Genomic DNA, 24,216 nt, shown 5'->3' with positions numbered 1-24,216 from the left:
GATATCTGTGTGGACAACTTTTTGAAATAAGTAAATACAGTTTGGAAACTGGTCAGCAGTGATTTTATTTTTAGAGTTTAAAAAAAACAGTAATGAATCCAGAATCATAGGGGATCACGCTTCCCATGTTACCTGTAAATCAGACCAACATTAGGGTACTGTCCATATTTGCTTTCTCATCTATTTGACTCTTCTGAAAGTTGGTATTAGAGGAGTAATCCACCCCCCAGACCATCAGGCAGCGTTTATCAGCATCATTCTCTGGGTCATTGACTTTGTGCCCTCGAGCTCTGACTCTGCCACCAGTGGAGCTGATTTCTCATTAACAGCACATCACAATTCTTTAATGTGGGTTTCCTGTTTCATCCTGTCAGGGAAAACCGGTAGACACATGAGGATAGTCAGGCTCCTTTTGTCATAGTTCTGCATACATTATACTCCCAGAATCCACCCCTGGGAAGTTCTTAATTTCTCCAGCCAATCTCGTACTTGTTTTTGCAATCATTATACAATTGCGATGAAAAGCCAGGTAGTTACCGGCTGCATTTAACCTTGCCTGATGTTCAATTGTATTGTGATGTCCTTCCATGATCCTTGAGGAATCAGCCCGCTCGGAGAGAACACAAATGTGTATATCCCGTCTAGTCAACAGCGTGCCAAGGTTGATGTTGGAGCGGTGGATTCAAGGTTCCGGTTTATTTTTCACATGTACTTTGAAACCTACTGTGAAACATTGTGTGTTAACAACCAACACACCCATTGACTGGAGAATACCCTGCACTGTATTTCAGTGACAGGAAACCTGTGAAATCCTCATTGTGATGGATGTGTAGGGTGGGATGCTACGGTGGTCATGGCAGCATTACAATGGGAATTATCGTCACAATGAGCTGGCATGAACTATTTTGTGGCCAACCTGCGAACTCCACATCACCCCCATGCTGATCCTTATCACATTTTCTACAGTTGTAGAGGGGTACTGGTTGCCTGAACAAGAGAGAAAATGGACCGAGAAGAGGGCACTGGAATTAGTGGAAGGAAAGTGCACTTGGAGATGGGAGAGCTGCTGGGGGTGCAAGGGTTTGGGACAGGATGGGGCAGGGAACAGGGATGATTATCAGAGACTGGATTGAATGTGGGCTGGGGTTTGCAGCAGACCAAGAGGAGGTTCTGCAACTGGCCAGGTAGAAAATGGAGCCAATCAGCATCATTTGTTTCTGCCTCCCATCCAAGATGCATGTTGAGTGAAGGCAGAAGTGAGTGCTTTCTTCCCCCCCAGGGCTGTGCATCATTGACTTAGACAGCAGGTAATTCATTTCCTACTGTAACTGTGGCCACAGTTTAAGTATCCATACATGGGAGAGCGGAGTAGTGTAATGGTTAGTACAACACTTCACAGTACCAGCGACCTGCGATCACTTCCCACCGCTGCCTGTAAGGAGTTTGTACGATCTCCCTGTGGGTTTCCTTCAGCTGCTCAGCTTTCCTCCAACAGACCAAAATCACAACGGTTGGTAGGTTAATTGGTCATTGGAAATTGTCCTGTGATTAGGCTAGGATTAAATCAGGGGATTGCGGGGCAGTGCAGCTTGAGGGGATGATTCTGTGCTGTATCTCAATAAATAATTAAAAAATGTAACGGTGGTGGTTTAGTAGTGCCTGTACCTCAAGGGTCATGTAGTTTAGGAGAGAAGGCTGGATAAAATTAAGAGGAGATAGGTCCATCTGATCTAGAGATCACCTGAGTACCAGTACAGCTGAATACATAGTGAAATATTCTGTTACTATGCAATTACTTGCTTTAGAGGAGTGGCTTGTAACATTGCGTATGGGTGTTGTGTACGCAGCCATGTACACCTGAGATGTGATCCTCATCAGTGTTAAATGACAAATGTTTAACTGAAGAGATGTAAAATGAAGAACAGTATTTAGATAAAACATTGACATTATGATCGACCTCTGTCTCTGCTCATTTATTTTGCTGCAGTTGGATTGTTCATACCCAGAGAATGTATGAAGACTGATTCAGAACAATGAGCGGTGTGAGGCACAGGCCAGGGGAGTTACTGGAGCAGAACTGGGATTGCATTTAATATCCTCCACCACATTACTAGCTAACCAACACATTTCAACAAGAAGAAGAAAAAGGCAACTCTAAGTTTAAAAAAAAATAAATTAAGGGAATAAATCTTTTTTATCAGTTTCTCATTGATTATGGATGCAGCATAGAATTTAAAACATCCCATCTGTAATGCACCTTTTTTTTGCATTCCCAGTACTACTGAAAATTCAATAGTTAGATCCAAGTATGTTCTATTTTAAAAGCTTGTGGCTTTTGAGAAGGACAGCTAGGTTTCTGCCAATTAGTGACAGAGGGATCGTTGTTCAGCCCCAGTAGCATGACCTTGTTTATAATTGTTAACTAGTTAATCGTTCATCCCCTGCACATATTGCAAGGAGGTAGTGAACAAGGGAGCAGACTACTCACAGGGGAGTGAATGTGATCATGGTGTAGAGCAAAAGCTCTTGATCTTTGAACAACAGTATGAAAGCTGTTATCCGAGGCAAAGAACAATGGAGAAACAGCAGAAATACTGTGACAACTCAGTGACACAGCAGTCCTGATGAAGGCCCTTTGACAGGAAGCATTAAACAGGTTTCTCTTTTGACAGTCACTGCTTGACTGGCTGAGTTCTCCCAGCATTTGATTTTGTTTATTTGCCCAAAACTGAACCAATGCAGAACTATAAGTGAATACACTAGGTAACAGAGATTACTCTTGAATACTCTTTGGTGTATATTATGGATTTTGGACTGCCGATCATGAAAATCACCATGAAATTCCCCTTTCATGCACCTTTTTTTTAAATTGCCTGTATGTGTTATTTCAATTCATAATTCAATTCAGAATAACTGATGCCAAGATTAAGGAAGGTGTTTTTTGTTGGTACACAAATCAAACAGGTCGTCACTGATGGGCAATTCAAAGAATTTCTAGGAGGACTGGAGAAAATCACAGGAAGGCATTCAAACATGTTAAGTTTTCTCGGCATCTACAGAACACCAAACTACATGCAGCTGGTTGACATGCTTCAAGCAAACAAAACCATAAAGTGCAACATTTCACTAAAGATTCATGGGAAATGAACTAAGACGGAAAAAATTATTTGGAAGGAGAAAGTGGGGAAATGGGGTGAATGGGTTCCTCTACAAAAAGCTTGCGTAGACAAAACCTATTCATACATACAATGATGAATTTTGTGTATTTCTGTGCTGAGGAGATTGACAAGGCAAGACACCGATTGTCTGGATGATTTCCTCAGAACCTTGAAAGTGACAGACAGCATTTAGATTTCTATCCTAGAAAGAACATGATGGGTAGTGACAAATGGCAGCTCCTTCAAATTGTTATAGTTTACTAACAGCACTGAATTCTGCTGTTTAAACGTGATAGTTGGGCCTTGGCTTCAGATAATTTCGTTTCTGCAAGGTCAGGCCCCAAAAAAAAAAGTGACACAGATTACAATTAATTTGAAATAGATTAAAACATTCAGGTTTTGTGTATATATTGATTAGTGTTAAAGACAGACACATGAACCCCCTAGACAAATAATGTCCCCATACAAACACAGATCCCTAGACAGTCACTAACCCCATGTGCACACACACACAAACAATAACCCCATACACAGATTCCTAGACAGTCACTAACCCCAAACAGCACAGCACACCTGGTTAGACTAAAACATGGTCATCACTGATCAGTACTCACTGTGGCCACTTCCGGGCCCGGCGAACATCCTCCTCTTCCACACGGAGCACTGACCGTGTGAGCCAGCTCAGCAACCCCGACGACCGTGCCACACGGGTGGGTGGTCTACTTTGCTGAGGGGGAAGGTGTGGAGTGAGCTACAAACCGGCATCATTCTGCTTCACCCCCATCTCAGGGAGATCAGAAAGGCACTTCTTTCGTCAGCAGGCTGAGCGTTTTGGTTGCAATGTTCCGCAGAGCAAAGGTTGGGGTGTCTGCCGTGAAGGTCAGGAACAGCTGGTGTTGCTGGGTCTGGATACCGTAGCACTTGTGGTCCTCAGCGACGATGTAGCACTCCGATGGTGCGTGGGTGAACCCGGCGTGGAATTCTTCATGGAGAGCTGGTGTGAAGAGAAAGTCGGAAAGGGTTGTGGTTTCTCAGAGACGATCTAGGAAATGTGCAACACTAGGATAACACTCGCAAAATGGTGGAGGTGCTCAACAGGTCAGGTAGCATCTATGAAAAGGAATAAAGAGCTGAAGTTTTGGGCCCAGACCCTTCAACAGGTCTTTGGATTCAGGACCATAATACCAGGGTTTGTTTTTTTTTGGGGGGTGAGGGTGGGACTAGAATTGAAAACATAGTAAACTTAGATTAGACTGTAACTGCAGTAGAGCACAGCTCTAGTCTCCAAATCATTAAAGGAAGTGGGTACAGTGGTGTAGTACTGAAAAGATTCACAGGGATGATACCAGAAGAGAGAGGCTGGAGATCTTCACCCTTAAAAGTATGAAGTCAAAGAATGGAGCAGGGGGAGTGGATCTTGCTGATAAGACACCAGACTGGGCTGAACTAAACCATACAACCATAAGGTACAGGAGCAAAATTAGGCCATTTGGCCCATCGAGTCTGCTCCATCATTACATCATGGCTGATCCATTTCCCTCTCAACCCCAATCTCCTGCCTCCACCCACCCACCCCCACATATCCCTTCACGACCCGACTTATCAAGAATCGATCAACCTCTGCCTTAAATATACCAAATGACTTGGTCTCCACTGCTGCCTGTGGCAACAGATTCCAAAGTCACCACACTCTGGCTAAAGAAATTCCTTCTCATCTCTGTTCTAAGTGGACCTCTCTCAATTCTCTGATCCTAGCCCGTCGTAGGGAACATCCTCTCCACATTCACTCTATCTGGGCTGTTCAACATTCAATAAGTTTCAATGAGATCCTCCCTCATTCTTCTAAATTCCAGTGAGTACAGACCCAGAGTCATCAAACGCTCCTTATAAGGTAACTCTTTCATACCCGGAATCATTCTTGTGAACATCCTGTGAACTCTCTCCAATCCTTTCTTGGATAAGGGGCCCAAAACTGCTCACAATACTCCAAGTGAGGCCATACCAATGTCTTGTAAAGCCTCGACAGTACACCCTTGCTTTCATATTCTAGTCCTCTCAAAATGAATACTAACATTGCGTTTACCTTCCTCACCACTGTTCCCATGTCTTATAGTCTTTAATTGTTTGAGGTCGTCAGGACAATGAAAGTATTTGAGCAAAGTGATGCTGCAGATTGTTTTGACCTACAAAGAATCTAAAACTAGAGCCATTGAAGCAAGCAGCTGAGAAGAAGGGAGTGAAGAAATTGGGTAGAAAAAGTCATGTTTTTGTAAAATACTGCTCGGGGAGAAGGGTCTGCACTGCGCAGGTGCATGACGTAGCACGCCAAGGTTTAAAAACAGACCACCATATACATCGGGCAGCGTTGTGAGTGGGCAGCGGAGTGAGAGGGAGCAGAGTGGGACGGCTTTGGCTCAAACAGGCTTCAGCGAGAACAGGCAGGGGCCAGGGTAGGTTCCGGTAAGTTTTTTGTTCAGATTGTTTAGAGTAGAGAGAATGCCAGGCGGATGTTGGAATGCTCCTCTTGCAGGATGTGGGAAGTCAGGGAGCCCTCCGGTGTCCCTGACAACGACACCTGCAAGAAGTGCATCCAGCTGCAGCTCCTAACAAACCGCGTTAGGGAACTGGAGCAGGAGCTGGATGACCTGCGGATCATTTGGGAGAATGAGGAGATTATGGATAGTAGTTACAGGGAGGTAGTTACGCCAAAGGAGCAGAGCACAGGTAATTGGGTCACTGTCAGGCGAGGGAAGAGGAAAGGGCAGGCAGAGCAGGGTTCCCCTGTGGCCATTCCCCTCAACAACAAGTATACCGCATTGGATACTGTTGGGGGGGATGACTTACCTGGGACTAGCTGCAGTAGCCGGATCTCTGGCACTGAGTCTGGCTCTGCAGTGCAGAAGGGAGGGGGGAGAAAGAGGAGAGCGGTAGTGATAGGGGATTCGATAGTTAGGGGTGCAGATAGGAGGTTCTGTGGTCGTGACAGAGAATCCAGAATGGTTTGTTGCCTCACGGGTGCCAGGGTCAGGATGTCTCTGATCGATTGCATGACATTCTGAAGTGGGAGGGTGACCAGCCAGATGTCGTGGTGCACATCGGTACCAATGACATAGCAAGGAAGAGTGAGGAGGTCCTGGAGAGTGAGTATAGAGAGCTTGGTAGGAAGTTGAAAAGCAGGAGCTCGAGGGTGGTAATCTCAGGATTGCTACCTGTGCTAGGTGCCAGTGAGGGTAGGAATAGGATGCTCTGGAGGATGAACGAGTGGCTGAGTAACTGGTGTAGGGGGCAGGGTTTCAGATTTCAGGATCATTGAGACCTCTTCTGGGGCAGGTGGGACCTGTACAAGAGAGACAGGTTACACTTGAACTACAGGGGGACCAATATCCTTTCAGGGAGGTTTATTGGTGCTATTGGGGAGGCTTTAAACTAGATTTGCAGGGGGATGGGAACCAGAGTGCCAGAGCTGACGGTGTGGCTGGGGTGAAAATAAATGATGTTAAAAGTTCAAGCAAATCCGCTGATAGAAAGGTTGTGAGTGGTGGTAAAAATCTTCTGAGGTGTATATATTTCAATGCTAGGAGTATTGCGGGGAAGGCAGATGAGTTGAGGGTGTGGATTGACACGTGGAATTATGACGTTATAGCAATTAGTGAAACTTGGCTACAGGAGGGGCAGGACTGGCAGCTTAATATTCCAGGGTTCCGATGTTTCAGATGTGATCGAGGCAGAGGAATGAAAGGTGGGGGAGTAGCATTGCTTGTTAGGGAAAATATTACAGCAGTGCTCAGGCAGGACAGATTAGAGGGCTTGTCTACTGAGTCCTCATGGGTGGAGCTGAGAGACAGGAAAGGTATGGCCACATTAGTGGGATTGTATTACAGACCACCCAATAGTCAACGAGACTTGGAAGAGCGAATCTGCAGAGAGATAGCAGGCAACTGCAGGAAACATAAAGTTGTGGTGGTGGGGGATTTTAATTTTCCATACATTGATTGGGACTCCCATACTGTTAGGGGTCTAGATGGTTTAGAGTTTGTAAAATGTGTTCAGGAAAGTTTTCTAAATCAATATATAGAGGGACCAACTAGTGGGGATGCAATATTGGATCTCCTGTTAGGAAACGAGTTAGGACAAGTGACAGAAGTCTGTGTAGGGGAGCACTTTGGTTCCAGTGATCATAACACCATTAGTTTCAATTTGATCATGGACGAGGATAGATCTGGTCCTAGGGTTGAGGTTCTGAACTGGAAGAAGGCCAAATTTGAAGAAATGAGAAAGGATCTAAAAAGCGTGGATTGGGACAGGTTGTTCTCTGGCAAAGATGTGATTGGTAGGTGGGAAGCCTTCAAAGGAGACATTTTGAGAGTGCAGAGTTTGTATGTTCCTGTCAGGATTAAAGGCAAATTGAATAGGAATAAGGAACCTTGGTTCTCAAGGGATATTGCAACTCTGATAAAGAAGAGGGAGTTGTATGAAATGTATAGGAAACAGGGAGTAAATCAGGTGCTTGAGGAGTATAAGAAGTGCAGGAAATACTTAAGAAAAAAATCAGGAGGGCTAAAAGAAGACATGAGGTTGCCTTGGCAGTCAAAGTGAAGGATAATCCAAAGAGCTTTTACAGGTATATTGTTGTTCGTCCATCGTTGACGTCGATGAGGACCTCGACACCATAATGATGGTGTCGAGACTAGCGCGTGATTTGGATTTAAGTGAGGGAGAGTTGCGTAGCGTCAGCCTCACTCTCTCTTCCCAGGTATATTAAGAGCAAAAGGATTGTAAGGGATAAATTTGGTCCTCTTGAAGATCAGAGTGGTCGGCTATGTGTGGAACCAAAGGAAATGGGGGAGATCTTAAATAGGTTTTTTGCGTCTGTATTTACTAAGGAAACTGGCATGAAATCTATGGAATTGAGGGAATCAAGTAGTGAGATCATGGAAACTGTACAGATTGAAAAGGAGGAGGTGCTTGCTGTCTTGAGGAAAATTAAAGTGGATAAATCCCCGGGACCTGACAGAGTGTTCCCTCGGACCTTGAAGGAGACTAGTGTTGAAATTGCGGGGACCCTGGCAGAAATATTTAAAATGTCGCTGTCTACGGGTGAGGTGCCGGAGGATTGGAGTGGCTCATGTTGTTCCGTTGTTTAAAAAAGGATCGAAAAGTAATCCGGGAAATTATAGGCCGGTAAGTTTAACGTCAGTAGTAGGTAAGTTATTGGAGGGAGTACTAAGAGACAGAATCTACAAGCATTTGGATAGACAGGGACTTATTAGGGAGAGTCAACATGGCTTTGTGCGTGGTAGGTCATGTTTGACCAATCTATTGGAGTTTTTCGAGGAGGTTACCAGGAAAGTGGATGAAGGGAAGGCAGTGGATATTGTCTACATGGATTTCAGTAAGGCCTTTGACAAGGTCCCGCATGGGAGGTTAGTTAGGAAAATTCAGTCGCTAGGTATACATGGAGAGGTGGTAAATTGGATTAGACATTGGCTCAATGGAAGAAGCCAAAGAGTGGTGGTAGAGAATTGCTTCTCTGAGTGGAGGCCTGTGACTAGTGGTGTGCCACAGGGATCAGTGCTGGGTCCATTGTTATTTGTCATCTATATCAATGATCTGGATGATAATGTGGTAAATTGGATCAGCAAATTTGCTGATGATACAAAGATTGGAGGTGTAGTAGACAGTGAGGAAGGTTTTCAGAGCCTGCAGAGGGACTTGGACCAGCTGGAAAAATGGGCTGAAAAATGGCAGATGGAGTTTAATACAGACAAATGTGAGGTATTGCACGTTGGAAGGACAAACCAAGGTAGAACATACAGGGTTAATGGTAAGGCACTGAGGAGTGCAGTAGAACAGAGGGATCTGGGAATACAGATACAAAATTCCCTAAAAGTGGCGTCACAAGTAGATAGGGTCGTAAAGAGAAATTTTGGTACATTGGCCTTTATAAATCAAAGTATTGAGTATAAGAGCTGGAATGTTATGATGAGGTTGTATAAGGCATTGGTGAGGCCGAATCTGGAGTATTGTGTTCAGTTTTGGTCACCAAATTACAGGAAGGATATAAATAAGGTTGAAAGAGTGCAGAGAAGGTTTACAAGGATGTTGCCAGGACTTGAGAAACTCAGTTACGGAGAAAGGTTGAATAGGTTAGGACTTTATTCCCTGGAGCGTAGAAGAATGAGGAGAGATTTGATAGACGTATATAAAATTATGATAGGTATAGATAGAGTGAATGCAAGAAGGCTTTTTCCACTGAGGCAAGGGGAGAAAAAAAACCAGAGGACATGGGTTAAGGGTGAGGGGGGAAAAGTTTAAAGGGAAAATTAGCGGGGGGCTTCTTCACACAGAGAGTGGTGGGAGTATGGAATGAGCTGCTAGATGAGGTGGTAAATACGGGTTCTTTTGTAACATTTAAGAATAAATTGGACAGATACATGGATGGGAGGTGTATGGAGGGATATGGTCCGTGTGCAGGTCAGTGGGACTAGGCAGAAAATGGTTCGGCACAGCCAAGAAAGGCCAAAAGGCCTGTTTCTATGCTGTAGTGTTCTATGGTTTCTTTCTATGGTTTCCATACACGTGAAGTTAGAGGTACAAAATACTTGAATTAGTCAACTGGTCAGGAAACTTCAGTAGAGAGGCGACAAGAGTTAACATTTCAGGCCAATGACTTTTCACCAGAAATATTAATTCTGTTTCTCCCTCCACAATCTCTGGCTGGTCTGATAAATATTTTCAGCACTTCGTTCTTGCAAATCATATAATCACAAATTATATTCAAAGAGCAAAAATATCTTACTCACAGAGTGACGAGAATGCCGTCCTCACACTCTTAACACAATAACTGAGGTTAGCATCAATATAAGCAAAGCTAGAATAGGGGTTCCCAACCTGGAGTCCACAAACTCTTTGCTTGATGGTATTGGTCCATGGCATAAAAAAGGATGGGAATCCCTGAGCTAGATTAACATGAGAAAGAAAGGAATATAACAGATAAGCCAATGGATGGGACGAGGGGGAGGCTCATACAGTACGGGGACCTGCCTGTTTGTGTGTGGGATACTTGATACTCAGATAATCAACCAGTGAGTACTTTTACAAGTATTTTTTATGCAGGAGGAACATCCTGAGTTTAGCAGCTATGAATGGTAAAACAGTAAGGGGCAAAGTGGGAATGTCAAAGAACGGTCCAAGTGGCAAGGGGAAAAGTATAAAAGTCATGGATCCATTTTCAAGCATACCACACGAACTGGAGCATCACTGAATCTAGAGCAGGGGTCCACAGACCCTTCGGTTTATGGTAGAGGTCCATGGCATAAAAAAGCTTGGGAACCCCCTGCTCTAGAGGAATAGCACCTCAATGTCTGACTGGGTAGTCTGCAACCTGATGGCATCAACTCTGAGTTCTCCAATTTCAGGTGACCTGCTCCCCTTGTCCTACATATATATATAAATAAAATCCTCTCCCCCACCCCCCATCTGCCTTTCACTTACCACCTTAGCTCCGCATCTTCCCCTCACCCCTTTAAATGGCTCAACACTTTAACTGGCTTTCAGCCGATATAAAGTGTCTGACCCGAAACATCAACTGGCCAGTTCCCTCCAACTCACCAGGTTCCTCTAGCAGTCTGTTTTTTTGCCCCCTATTTCTGCATCTGCAGTCCTAGATCTACCCCGTGATCATTTCTAACGTGCAGCCTCAGAAGTTTTGAGTTTGATTCCCAGCTTGCGCTGGACAATTCCTGACCAATGATGGTTTCTGTGTAGGCTGGAAGGGGATTCCTCCCAATCTACAGCACTGTGCAAAAGTCTTAGGCACATATATATAGCGAGGGTGCCTAGGACTTTTGCACAGTACTGTATCTGTCAACGTGGAGCAGAGTGTGAATTTGTAGATCTGGTGAGATCAATGGATATTGGGAATGGTGAGGGTGGAGCGCCGTAGGAGGGGTGTGGGATAGGCGGCGGAGAAGGAGTGCCAGGGACGGTGGGGGTGGGGGAGTGCGGGCAGGGGAGGAATAGTATACAGACTCACACCAGGCAAGTTCATTAGATTCCAAACAATCAGTTCATTGAGCATTACAGAATGTCTCGCTGGTGCTTCCCACTCTCTTCCCTCTTCACAACCATGATTCCCTTCTTCCTGCTCCTTTCCCACTCTCAGTCCACAACAGAACCCATACTCTCCCCTCTCCCCATCCATGATTCTCCTCTCCCTGCCCCTTCCCACTTTCAGTCCACAATACAGACCCTTATCAGAATCAGATTTATCATCACGTCATAAAATTTGTTTTTTTTGCAGCAGCATCAGTACAGTGCAATACATAAAATTACAATACTACTGTGCAGATGTCTTAGGCACCCCAGCTATACAAGTACCTAAGACTTTTGCACAGTACTATATTTCAAATGTGAAACTGCCCACTGACACTTAATCAACGGAACTCACTGGAGGGGTCAGTAGAAAACAGGTCTACTTTTATAATTGGCCATGCATTTAAGTTATATTCACCTACCAGGCTTGTCTTCAGTTGTATCTGCTGGGAAGTATGCCGAGACAGCCAGGGTGTAAAACTGTCGCAGAACTGATCTACGTCTCTCAGGAGGAAGTATTGCTTCTGTAATATTTTCATTAAAATAAATTGCAATTAATGCCTTTCTTGACACATTATAATTAAAGCTGTTCTGTGCTCAGCATCTGCCTGGTTGTGAAATGGAAGAAATACTGAGACTGAAACGCTTCGTTAGGGACTCTATCAATGCTTTCCTGCACAAGAGAGTAGTCCTGGAGTGTCCCAATTGTTTATTTTTGAGATGTGGACCGATACACGGATAGGAGAGGTTTAGAGCCGGGTTTTCCACCTTTATTGTGCCACGGACTCCCACCATTAACAGAAGGGTCCCTAGACCCCAGTCTGGGAAACCCTGGTTTAGAGGGATATGGGACCAAATGCAGTGGTCAACAGCAACGAGTAGGACCGAAGGGTCTGTTTCTGTGATTCTACATTTCTTTGTGCAATTGGTATCAAGGCCCTTGAGAAAGAGGTGAGTCATCTTCTTGAATGAATGCAGGGCAGCGGTGGTGGTCATGATTAAATTACTGGATTATTCAAAGACCTGGGCTAATAATTCAGGGAGATCCAAATTCAAATCCCAATCTGTGACGCTTAAGGATCACGAGTAAAGTTGACCACAAAACTACAGGATTGCGGTAAAAACCCTTTGGCTCACCAATGCTCCTTGGGGTGGGGGGGGGGTGTGGAAGCTGCTGTCTTTCCCTCATCCACAGACCAAGTGGTTAACTCTTAACTGGCTGAGCAGATCACTCAGGCCGAGCAGACTCTTAATTGGCTGAGGGTGAAGGTATGCAATGAAGCAGGGAATTTGAGAATTTTAAATCTAGCAAAGGTGTCTAAATTAAGATTGTGCATGGTTAGGTTTCCCTTTTGGGTGATAGATTTGGGAATAGCTCTGACATCGGAAGCTTGCTGCTCCTTTTCCTCCACTTAGCCTTATATGAAAGACACTCAGTTACTGCTTTATTAGGTACAGGAGGGGAACCTGGTATGGTCTTCTGCTGCTGTAGCCCATCCACTGAAAGGTTCGATGTGTTGTGCTTTCAGAGATGCTCTTCTGTACACCACTGTCGTAACGTGTGGTTATTTGAGTTACTGTCACCTTTCTGCCAGCTTGAACCAGTCTGACCTTTCATTAACGAGGCGCTTTCACCCGCAGGATTGCCATTCACTGGATTTTTTTTTTGTTTTGAAGCATACAAATTAGCCAGAGAAAGTGGCTCACCTGAGGACTGGGAGAAATTCAGAGTTCAGCAGAGGAGGACAAAGGGCTTAATTAGGAAGGAGAAAAAAGATTATGAGAGAAAACTGGCAGGGAACATAAAAACGGACTGTAAAAGCTTTTATAGATATGTAAAAAGGAAAAGACTGGTAAAGACAAATGTAGGTCCCCTGCAGACAGAAACAGGTGAATTAATTATGGGGAGCAAGGCCATGGCAGACCAATTGAACAATTACTTTGGTTCTGTCTTCACTAAGGAGGACATAAATAATCTTCCAGAAATAGTAAGGGACAGAGGGTCCAGTGAGATGGAGGAACTGAGCGAAATACATGTTAGTAGGGAAGTGGTGTTAGGTAAATTGAAGGGATTGAAGGCAGATAAATCCCCAGGTCCAGATGGTCTGCATCCTAGAGTGCTTAAGGAAGTAGCCCAAGAAATAGTGGATGCATTAGTGATAATTTTTCAAAACTCATTAGATTCTGGACTAGTTCCTGAGGATTGGAGGGTGGCTAATGTAACCCCACTTTTTAAAAAAGGAGGGAGAGAGAAACCGGGGAATTATAGACCGGTTAGCCTAACGTCGGTGGTGGGGAAACTGCTGGAGTCAGTTATCAAGGATGTGATAACAGCACATTTGGAAAGCGGTGAAATGATCGGACAAAGTCAGCATGGATTTGTGAAAGGAAAATCATGTCTGACGAATCTCATAGAATTTTTTGAGGATGTAACTAGTAGAGTGGATAGGGGAGAACCAGTGGATGTGGTATATTTGGATTTTCAAAAGGCTTTTGACAAGGTCCCACACAGGAGATTAGTGTGCAAACTTAAGGCACTCGGTATTGGGGGTAAGGTATTGGTGTGGGTGGAGAATTGGTTAGCAGACAGGAAGCAAAGAGTGGGAATAAACGGGACCTTTTCAGAATGGCAGGCGGTGACGAGTGGGGTACCACAAGGCTCAGTGCTGGGACCCCAGTTGTTTACAATATCTATTAATGACTTGGATGAGGGAATTAAATGCAGCATCTCCAAGTTTGCAGATGACACGAAGCTGGGTGGCAGTGTTAGCTGTGAGGAGGATGCTAAGAGGATGCAGGGTGACTTGGATAGGTTGGGTGAGTGGGCAAATTCATGGCAGATGCAATTTAATGTGGATAAATGTGAAGTTATCCACTTTGGTGGCAAAAATAGGAAAACAGATTATTATCTGAATGGTGGCCGATTAGGAAAAGGGGAGGTGCAACGAGACCTGGGTGTCATTATACACCAGTCATTGAAAGTGGGCATGCAGGTACAACAGGCGGTGAAAAAGGCGAATGGTATGCTGGCATTTATAGCGAGAGGATTCGAGTACAGGCGCAGGGAGGTACTACTGCAGTTGTACAAGGCCTTGGTGAGACCACACCTGGAGTATTGTGTGCAGTTTTGGTCCCTTAATCTGAGGAAAGACATCCTTGCCATAGAGGGAGTACAAAGAAGGTTCACCAGATTGATTCCTGGGATGGCAGGACTTTCATATGAAGAAAGACTGGATGAACTGGGCTTGTACTCGTTGGAATTTAGAAGACTGAGGGGGGATCTAATTGAAACGTATAAGATCCTAAAGGGATTGGACAGGCTAGATGCAGGAAGGTTGTTCCCGATATTGGGGAAGTCCAGAACAAGGGGCCACAGTTTGAGGATAGAGGGGAAGCCTTTTAGGACCGAGATTAGGAAAAACTTCTTCACACAGAGAGTGGTGAATCTGTGGAATTCTCTGCCACAGGAAACAGTTGAGGCCAGTTCATTAGCTATATTTACGAGGGAGTTAGATATGGCCCTTGTGGCTACAGGGGTCAGGGGGTATGGAGGGAAGGCTGGGGCGGGGTTCTGAGTTGGATGATCAGCCATGATCATAATAAATGGCGGTGCAGACTCGAAGGGCCGAATGGCCTACTCCTGCACCTATTTTCTATGTTTCTATGTTTCTATGTTTTTCGCATCACTCTGTAAATTCTAGAGGCTGCTGTGCGTGAAAATCCCAAGAGATCAGCAGTTTCTGAGATACTCATACCATCCCGTTTGGCACCAATCATTCATTCCAGGATAAAAGTCACATGGATCACATTTCTTCCCCATTCTGATGTTTAGTCTGAATAACAACTGAACCTCTTGACCATGTTGGCATGCTTTTATTCATCGAGTTGCTGCCACATGATTGGCTGATTAGATATTTGCGTTAACGAGCACCTGTACCTAATAAAGTGGCCACTGAAGGCTGACAGAAGTAGTGGGTTTGCCTTCTTTACAATGTACTGATCATGTCAAAACAGTTTAACGTGTTTATATTAATGTGCGGTTTATGGTTGATGAGTTTTTTGCCATTTTGTTGCTGTGGGGGGAGTGGAGCGGATATTCACCAGGGTGATCCCTCATCTAGTTGGCCTAGATATGGCTGGATGAATGAAGGCAGATTGGGACAACCTTGACTTGTATTCAGTGGGATATTGGAAGAACTAAGCACTTCACTGAAACATGGATGGAATAGGACCAACTAGGTGATGCAAAGATGTACCAGTAGGTCGGGGAGTGCAGAACCACAGTGAGACATAAGTTGCAGCCCCAGAGTAGTGAGATGCCAACTTTTCAGAACTGTTTCACAGAAGTTGCTAACTTGATTCATGTGTGTTTGGGACTATAGTTTCTAATATTCTGGGGAGTATCAGTTTGAGTTATTTTCTGGCCTCTTCGAGGAATTGAATCTGTGGAATTCATTGCCACAGACAGATGGCTGTGGAGGCCAAATCATTGGGTATATTTAATTCAGAGATTGATAGTTTCTTGATGAGTAAGGGTGTCAAAGGTTACAGGAAGAAGGCAGGAGAATGGGGTTGAGAGGGATAATGAATCAGCCATGATGGAATGGCAGGGTAGACTCAATGGGCTGAATGGCCTAATTCTGCCCCTATATCTTATGGTGTCACTTCCACACTACTAGAATTTTACCACCATTTAAAAGCTGCCGTAACACAGCTCAGCTAGATGCTTACCCTGTTGCTGGGTGTTCTCAACCCCATGGGGCTGCAAGGTGAATAAGTTCTTGTTCTGTTCCCTGTTTATCAGCAGCAGACTGAAGAAACAAGACCAAACCGTGGATCAGAATGCAACACCGGCCGATACAAAAACAGCTGAATGAGGAGATATGGTAAACAGCTTCCCGAGAATTGCTTGGATTGGTATTTCTGTCAACAATTAACAATCTGCAGTCCCCTTAGCCCAAATAAAGCACACATTCAGCAAATTAAATTAAATGCACAATCTCTGCCTGCAAGAAAATGCAAACATTCAATAATTAGCAATCTTTAACACTTGGATCAGGATCCATTTGTTGAAACAGTATCCTGTCACCACAGGATAGAATTCCCAGCAGATTCGGAATTCTCCATTGCTCGCAATGTATTAAAGTGACACACACCATTTGCCCCCCAGCAGGCCACACCACACTTTTAATAGAAAGATCAATTCATCATTTCTCCTGATCGAAATTCCAATGCACCAAACTCTTCTCCAGTTCTTCGAACTTTCAGAGTTCAAAGGAACTGAAATCCTATCCATTACTCCTCTGTTAAAAAATCCTAATCTTCCACCACCCCTAAAAAAAATGCCTTCATCACCACCAAATTATAGGCCAGTTCGTCTAACCTCAGTGGTTGGAAAGATGTTGGAGTTGATTGTTAAGGGTGTGATTTCGGGGTATCTGGAGCCATATGATAAAATAGGCCGAGTTTAGTATAATTTTCTTAAAGAAAAATCTCGCCTGACGAATCTGTTGGAATTCTTTGAACAGATAGTAAGCAGGATAGACAAAGGACAATTAGTGGATGTTATGTACTTGGATTTTCAGAAGGCCTTTGACAAAGTGCCACACATGAGGCTGTTTAATGAGTTAGGAGCCCATGGCATTACAGGAAAGGCACTAGCATGGATAGAGCATTATCTAATTGGCAGGGAGCAAAGGGTGGGAATAAATGGAGCCTTTTCTGGTTGGCTGCCAGTAACTAGTGGTGTTTCACAGGGGTCAGTGTGGAACTGATTCTTTTACTGTTATATGTCAATGATGTGGATGATGGAATTGATGGCTTTGTGGCCAAGCTTGCGGACAATACGAAGTAAGATGGAGGGGTAAATAGTGTTGAGGAAACAGGGAGGCTGCAGAAGGACTTAAGATGGACTAGGAAAATGGGCAAAGAAGTGGCAAATGGAATACAGTGTCGGGAAGAGTATGGCCATGGACTTTGGTAGAAGAAATAAAAGTGGAGATTATTTTCTAACTGGAGAGAAATTTCAAAAATCTGAGGTGCAAGGGGACTTGGGTATTTTCATGCAAGATTCCCTAAAGATTAATTTGCAGATTAAGTCGGTGGTGAGGAAGGCAAATGCAATATTAGCATTAATTTCAAGAGGACTAAAATATAAAAACAAGGATATAATGTTGAGACACTGGTAAGGCCTCACTTGGAGAATTGTGAGCAGTTTTGGGCCCCTTATGTGCCGACATTTGAGAGGGTTCAGAAGAGGTTCACAAGGATAATTCTGGGAATGTAAGGGTTACCATATAAGGACTGATTGAAGGTTCTGGGCCTGTACTCGCTGAAATTCACAAGAATGAGGGAGGATCACATTGAAAATTATCGAATTTTGAAAGGCCTGGATAGAATGGATATAGACAGGACATTTCCTACGGTCTCAGAGCAGAGGAACGTTCATCTAGAACAGAGATGAGGAGGAATTTCTTTAGCCAAAGGATAGTGAATCTGTGGAATTGCCGCAGGTGGCTGTTGGGTGGTCAGGGCATCAAGGGTTATAGGGAGAAGGCAGGTGATTGGGGCTGAGCGGGAAATGGATCAGCCATGATAAAACAGCAGAGCAGACTCGACCGATCAAATGGCATAATTCTACTCCTGTCTCTTATGGTCTTAATAAATTTACTTTGAACTTTGAAAGTTACACAGGTAACGAGTGAAGGACTCAGGTAAAGGACTGCTGTTTAGGGAACAAGTGCTTGTGGCCTCTACCTTGCACATATTCTCTTTGGCTGACTGATATTACATAGAAACATAGAAAATAGGTGCAGGAGTAGGCCATTCGGCCCTTCGAGCCTGCACCGCCATTTATTATGATCATGGCTGATCATCCGACTCAGAACCCCGCCCCAGCCTTCCCTCCATACCCCCTGACCCCCGGAGCCACAAGGGCCATATCTAACTCCCTCTTAAGTATAGCCAATGAACTGGCCTCAACTGTTTCCTGTGGCAGAGAATTCCACGGATTCACCACTCTCTGTGTGAAGAAGTTTTTCCTAATCTCGGTCCTAAAAGGCTTCCCCTCTATCCTCAAACTGTGGCCCCTCGTTCTGGACTTCCCCAACATCGGGAACAATCTTCCTGCATCTAGCCTGTCCAATCCCTTTAGGATCTTATACGTTTCAATCAGATCCCCCCTCAATCTTCTAAATTCTAACGAGTACAAGCCCAGTTCATCCAGTCTTTCTTCATATGAAAGTCCTGCCATCCCAGGAATCAATCTGGTGAACCTCCTTTGTACTCCCTCTAAGGCAAGGATGTCTTTCCTCGGATTAGGGGACCAAAACTGCACACAATACTCCAGGTGTGGTCTCACCAAGGCCTTGTACAACTGCAGTAGTACCTCCCTGCTCCTGTACTCGAATCCTCTCACTATAAATGCCAGCATACCATTCGCCTTTTTCACCGCCTGCTGTACCTGCATGCCCACTTTCAATGACTGGTGTATAATGACACCCAGGTCTCGTTGCACCTCCCCTTTTCCTAATCGGCCACCATTCAGATAATAATCTGTTTTCCTATTTTTGCCACCAAAGTGGATAACTTCACATTTATCCACATTAAATTGCATCTGCCATGAATTTGCCCACTCACCCAACCTATCCAAGTCACCCTGCATCCTCTTAGCATCCTCCTCACAGCTAACACTGCCACCCAGCTTCGTGTCATCCGCAAACTTGGAGATGCTGCATTTAATTCCCTCACCCCAAGTCATTAATATATATTGTAAACAACTGGGGTCCCAGCACTGAGCCTTGCGGTACCCCACTAGTCACTGCCTGCCATTCTGAAAAGGTCCCGTTTATTCCCACTCTTTGCTTCCCGTCTGCTAACCAATTCTCCACCCACACCAATACCTTACCCCCAATACCGTGTGCTTTAAGTTTGCACACTAATCTCCTGTGTGGGACCTTGTCAAAAGCCTTTTGAAAATCCAAATATACCACATCCACTGGTTCTCCCCTATCCACCCTACTAGTTACATCCTCAAAAAATTCTATGAGATTCGTCAGACATGATTTTCCTTTCACAAATCCATGCTGACTTTGTCCGATCATTTCACCGCTTTCCAAATGTGCTGTTATCACATCTTTCATAACTGACTCCAGCAGTTTCCCCACCACCAATGTCAGGCTATAATTCCCCAGTTTCTCTCTCCCTCCTTTTTTAAAAAGTGGGGTTACATTAGCCACCCTCCAATCCTCAGGAACTAATCCAGAATCTAAAGAGTTTTGAAAAATTATCACTAATGCATCCACTATTTCTTGGGCTACTTCCTTAAGCACTCTGGGATGCAGACCATCTGGCCCTGGGGATTTATCTGCCTTCAATCCCTTCAATTTACCTAACACCACTTCCCTACTAACATGTATTTCACTCAGTTCCTCCATCTCACCGGACCCCCTGTCCCCTACTATTTCTGGAAGATTATTTATGTCCTCCTTAGTGAAGACAGAACCAAAGTAATTATTCAATTGGTCTGCCATGTCCTTGCTCCCCATGATCAATTCACCTGTTTCTGTCTGCAGGGGACCTACATTTGTCTTTACCAGTCTTTTCCTTTTTACATATCTATAAAAGCTTTTACAGTCCGTTTTTATGTTCCCTACCAGTTTTCTCTCATAATCTTTTTTCCCCTTCCTAATTAAGCCCTTTGTCCTCCTCTGCTGAACTCTGAATTTCTCCCAGTCCTCAGGTGAGCCACTTTCTCTGGCTAATTTGTATGCTTCTTCTTTGGAATTGATACTATCCCTAATTTCTCTTGTCAGCCACGGGTGCACTACCTTCCTTGATTTATTCTTTTGCCAAATTGGGATGAACAATTGTTGTAGTTCATCCATGCAACCTTTAAATGCTTGCCATTGCATATCCACCGTCAATCCTTTAAGTGTCATTTGCCAGTCTATCTTAGCTAATTCACGTCTCATACCTTCAAAGTTACCCCTCTTTAAGTTCAGAACCTTTGTTTCTGAATTAACTATGTCACTCTCCATCTTAATGAAGAATTCCACCATATTATGGTCACTCTTACCCAAGGGGCCTCTCACGACAAGATCGCTAATTAACCCTTCCTCATTGCTCAAAACCCAGTCCAGAATAGCCTGCTCTCTAGTTGGTTTCTCGACATGTTGGTTCAAAAAACCATCCCGCATACATTCCAAGAAATCCTCTTCCTCAGCACCTTTACCAATTTGGTTCACCCAATCTACATGTAGATTGAAGTCACCCATTATAACTGCTGTTCCTTTATTGCACACATTTCTAATTTCCTGTTTAATACCATCTCCGACCTCACTACTACTGTTACGTGGCCTGTACACAACTCCCACCAGCGTCTTCTGCCCCTTAGTGTTACGCAGTTCTACCCATATCGATTCCACATCTTCCCGGCTTATGTCCTTCCTTTCTATTGCCTTAATCTCTTCTTTAACCAGCAACGCCACCCCACCTCCCCTTCCTTCATGTCTGTCCCTCCAGAATATTGAATATCCCTGAACGTTGAGCTCCCATCCTTGGTCACCCTGGAGCCATGTCTCTGTGATCCCAACTATATCATAATCGTTAATAACAATCTGCACTTTCAATTCATCCACCTTATTATGAATGCTCCTTGCATTGACACACAAAGCCTTCAGGCGCTCTTTTACGACTCTCTTAGCCCTTACACAATTATGTTAAAAAGTGGCCCTTTTTAATGCTTGCCCTGGATCTGTCGGCCTGCCACTTTTACTTTTCTCCTTTGTACGTTCCATTGTACATATTATGAAACAACTTACCCAACTATGCTATGGTGTAAAGGACTGCAGGCAGGGAAAGAGCAGTGATGCAACCTGAAGCAGGTTTTTAAAGGTTCAAGCAATGGACTCCAGAATCGTTCAACTAACTGGTGGCAGGAAAAAATAAATACATTTTGTTAAATGCTCCAGAAACAATTTACATACAACTTCATACCACGTTAACCCAGGTGACCAACCCTCTTAGTGATCACTTTCACTGGATACACAACTGAGCAGAACAGCTCGCTCGCCTCCTTTACACACCTGCAAAACGAGTGATAATCAATACTGTCACAGAAATCATTCCTCAGGGTTGCTTGCTCAAACCTAGAATGAAGCACTGTTGGTTACCACGTGGACATCTTCATGGAACAGTGCCCAAAAAAGGCAGCGTCCATCATTAAGGACCCCCACCACCCAGAAAATGCCCCCTTGTCACTGTTGCCATCAGGAAGCAGGTACAGGAGCCAGAAGGCACACACTCAATGATTCAGGAACACCTTCCCCTCTGCCATCTGATTTCTGAATGGACCCATGAACATAACCTCACTACTTTTTGCTTCTGTTTTTGCACTACTTATTTAACAATTTAATATACTTACTGTAATTTACAGTGTACATCTATAGACACATACTGTAACTATACATAATCATGTACTGCAGCTGCAAAGTTAACATATTTCACAACATACTGTATGCCGGTGATATTAAACCTGATTCTGACACTGTTCTGTGACTGCAGCTGGTAAGGGTGAGGGGGGTTACAGAAATAGAAAGCAGCTAAAGGGAAAAAAATGAGTAAGGGCAAGGAAGCATCAATGGGAACAAGCATAAAAGAGAAGGGAGCAGAGGGCCAGGTTAGAAGAAGAGCTATGGCTTCTGATCTCAATGCAGTAACTTTTGGTTAAAAGATGTACAGGAGGATTGAGGGGAACCACAATGATACCCGCTAGTGGAAGCAACAAGACTATGCAGAAGTCTTGAATTGTACAGCCACAAAGAGCGGAAGGACTTCTGCCTCACCTCTGACTGAACCTGTTGCAGAGATGGAGTTGGTCCACACAGTAAGCACACGTCCACACCAGGGACCAGCTGGAAGGTCAGCAGTCTGTGGGGTACCTGGTACGAGAGGCAGAAAGAAAACAGATGATTCTCCTGCCTAAACAATCAGATTTGTCTTTTGCTCGGGTACATCAGAGACCGTCAAGAAGAAAGAGGGGGAGATCTCATTGAAACCTATAGAATACTGAAAGGCCTAGATAGAGTGCATCTGCAGAGGATGTTTCTTATAGCAGGGGAGTAGAGGACCAGAGCAGAGGGACATCCATTTAAAACAGAGCTGAGGAAGTTTGTAGGCAGGGGGTAAGGAATCTGTGGAATTCATTTTCACAAACAGCTGTGGAGATCAAATCATTGGATATATTTAAACTGGAGTTGATAGGTTCTTGATTAGTCAGGGTGTTTAAGGTTATGGGGAGAATAGGATTGAGAAGGATAATAAATCAGACATGATGTAATGGCAGAGCAGACTTGATGGGCTGAATGGCCTAATTCTGCTCCTATGTCTTACAGTCTAATACCCACTTTAAGACAAGCTCAGTACAAATTCTGTATGACACACATGCTGTGTCACATTGATTGGCTTGTCTCAATTGAATTCAAAGCACCAACAAGTCAGAACTGAACTGATGGGAACATTACCAACAATCACATATTGGAAAAGAGGCACTGACAGCAACTGATGAATCAGCAAAACCAAAATGCTGCAAGCATTCGTGAAGTCAGGCATCACTTGAAGGAGAGATGACAGTTCAGGTCAACGACCTTTCCACAAATGCTGCTCAACTTGCTGAGCATTTGCAGAATTTTCCATTGTGCTTTAGTTTCAGATTTCCAGCGTCTGCAGTATTCTAACTTCTTTACCAACCATGAGTGAGGAGTAGGAAGAGGCCATTCGGTCCGTAAAGCCCGTGCTGCCATTTCACAAACCACAGATGACTGGATGTAATCTTATCCATCCGAAGTATCACTCACTTGAATAGCATGTACACTCAGTGGCCACTTTATTAGGTACCCTTGCTCGCTAATGCAGATCTAAACTGCCAATCATGTGGCAGCAACTCCATGCATAAAAAACACGCAGACGTGGTCAAAAGGTTCTGTTGTTGTTCAGGCCAAACATCAGAATGGGGAAGAAATGTGATCCAAGTGACTTTGATCATGGTGGCAGATGGGGAGGTTTGAGTATTTCAGAAACTGCTGATCACCTGGGATTTTCATGCACAACACACTCTACAGTATACAGAGAATGGTGCAAAAAAAACATCTAGTGAATGGCAATTCTGAGAGCAAAAACCCCTTGTTAATGAGAGAGTTCACAGAAGAATGGACAGACTGGTTCAAGCTGACAGGAAGGTGACAGTAACAAATAACCACATGCTACAACAGTGGTGTGCAGAAAAGCATCTTTGAACACACAACATACTGTATTGAACCTTGAAGTGGACGGGCTACAGCAACAGAAGACCACGAACATACATTCAGTGGCCACTTTACGCGACTCGACCTGCTCAGTTCTACCAGCCAGTTATTTATTGTTCCAGATTCCACCATCTGCACTCTCCTATGTCTCCTCCTCTTCATCTCTGCCTTAAATACATGAGCCCGAAGTGCCTCAGTTTTAGATTTTTCCCCACAAGATGAAACCTCTTATCCACATGCACCCTGTCAAAGCTCCTCAGCATCTTCTACATTTTAATCAAGTCACCTCTCACTTTTCCAGACTGCAGCAGATACAAGCCTGTCCAACCTTTCCTCATAAGAGAACCTGCCCTTTGCAGGTATCTGCCAGGTAAACCTTTGCCAAACATCCAGCCTTACATAAGATCAATGCCATACACAGAATTCCTGACGTTCAAAGTGCATTTCTCATCGAAGTATGTATGTAGTATACCACCCTGAGATTTGTCTTCCTCACAGACAGTCACGAAACAAGAACCATGGAACCAACCTGCCCAAAGAAAAACATCAACCATCAAATCCCCCCGCTTCACCCTGTGCAAAAAAACGTGCAAACAGCAACAAAACAGAAGCAAAAGGCATATTTCAGTTCAGTTCAGCTGTGTTCATTATCTGCAGGCTGT

At 44.2% G+C, this 24,216-nt stretch overlaps 1 protein-coding gene across 2 annotated transcripts in view; it reads right to left on the bottom strand.

The window, feature by feature from the left end:
- Positions 1–231: 231 nt before the first annotated feature.
- Positions 232–24,216, bottom strand: part of fuz (fuzzy planar cell polarity protein) — a 62,440-nt gene continuing 38,455 nt past the window's right edge. Inside the window, exons 7-12 of one of the 2 annotated variants that reach the window (XM_063062920.1) lie at positions 22,097–22,192; positions 21,074–21,180; positions 15,984–16,063; positions 11,675–11,776; positions 3,773–4,152; positions 232–367 (exon numbers count right to left, since the gene is read on the bottom strand). In XM_063062920.1, the coding sequence (XP_062918990.1) occupies positions 3,953–4,152; positions 11,675–11,776; positions 15,984–16,063; positions 21,074–21,180; positions 22,097–22,192 (585 nt within the window). In that variant the 3' untranslated portion in view covers positions 232–367; positions 3,773–3,952. The remainder of the gene's footprint in view (positions 368–3,772; positions 4,153–11,674; positions 11,777–15,983; positions 16,064–21,073; positions 21,181–22,096; positions 22,193–24,216) is intronic. The other variant, XM_063062921.1, reaches the window with a different exon arrangement.

This window comes from Mobula hypostoma, chromosome 11, assembly GCF_963921235.1.
Source record: "Mobula hypostoma chromosome 11, sMobHyp1.1, whole genome shotgun sequence".
Lineage (NCBI taxonomy): Eukaryota > Metazoa > Chordata > Chondrichthyes > Myliobatiformes > Myliobatidae > Mobula > Mobula hypostoma.
The sequence above is the reverse complement of the archived record's forward strand: the minus strand, read 5'-3'. Positions and strand labels throughout refer to the sequence as shown.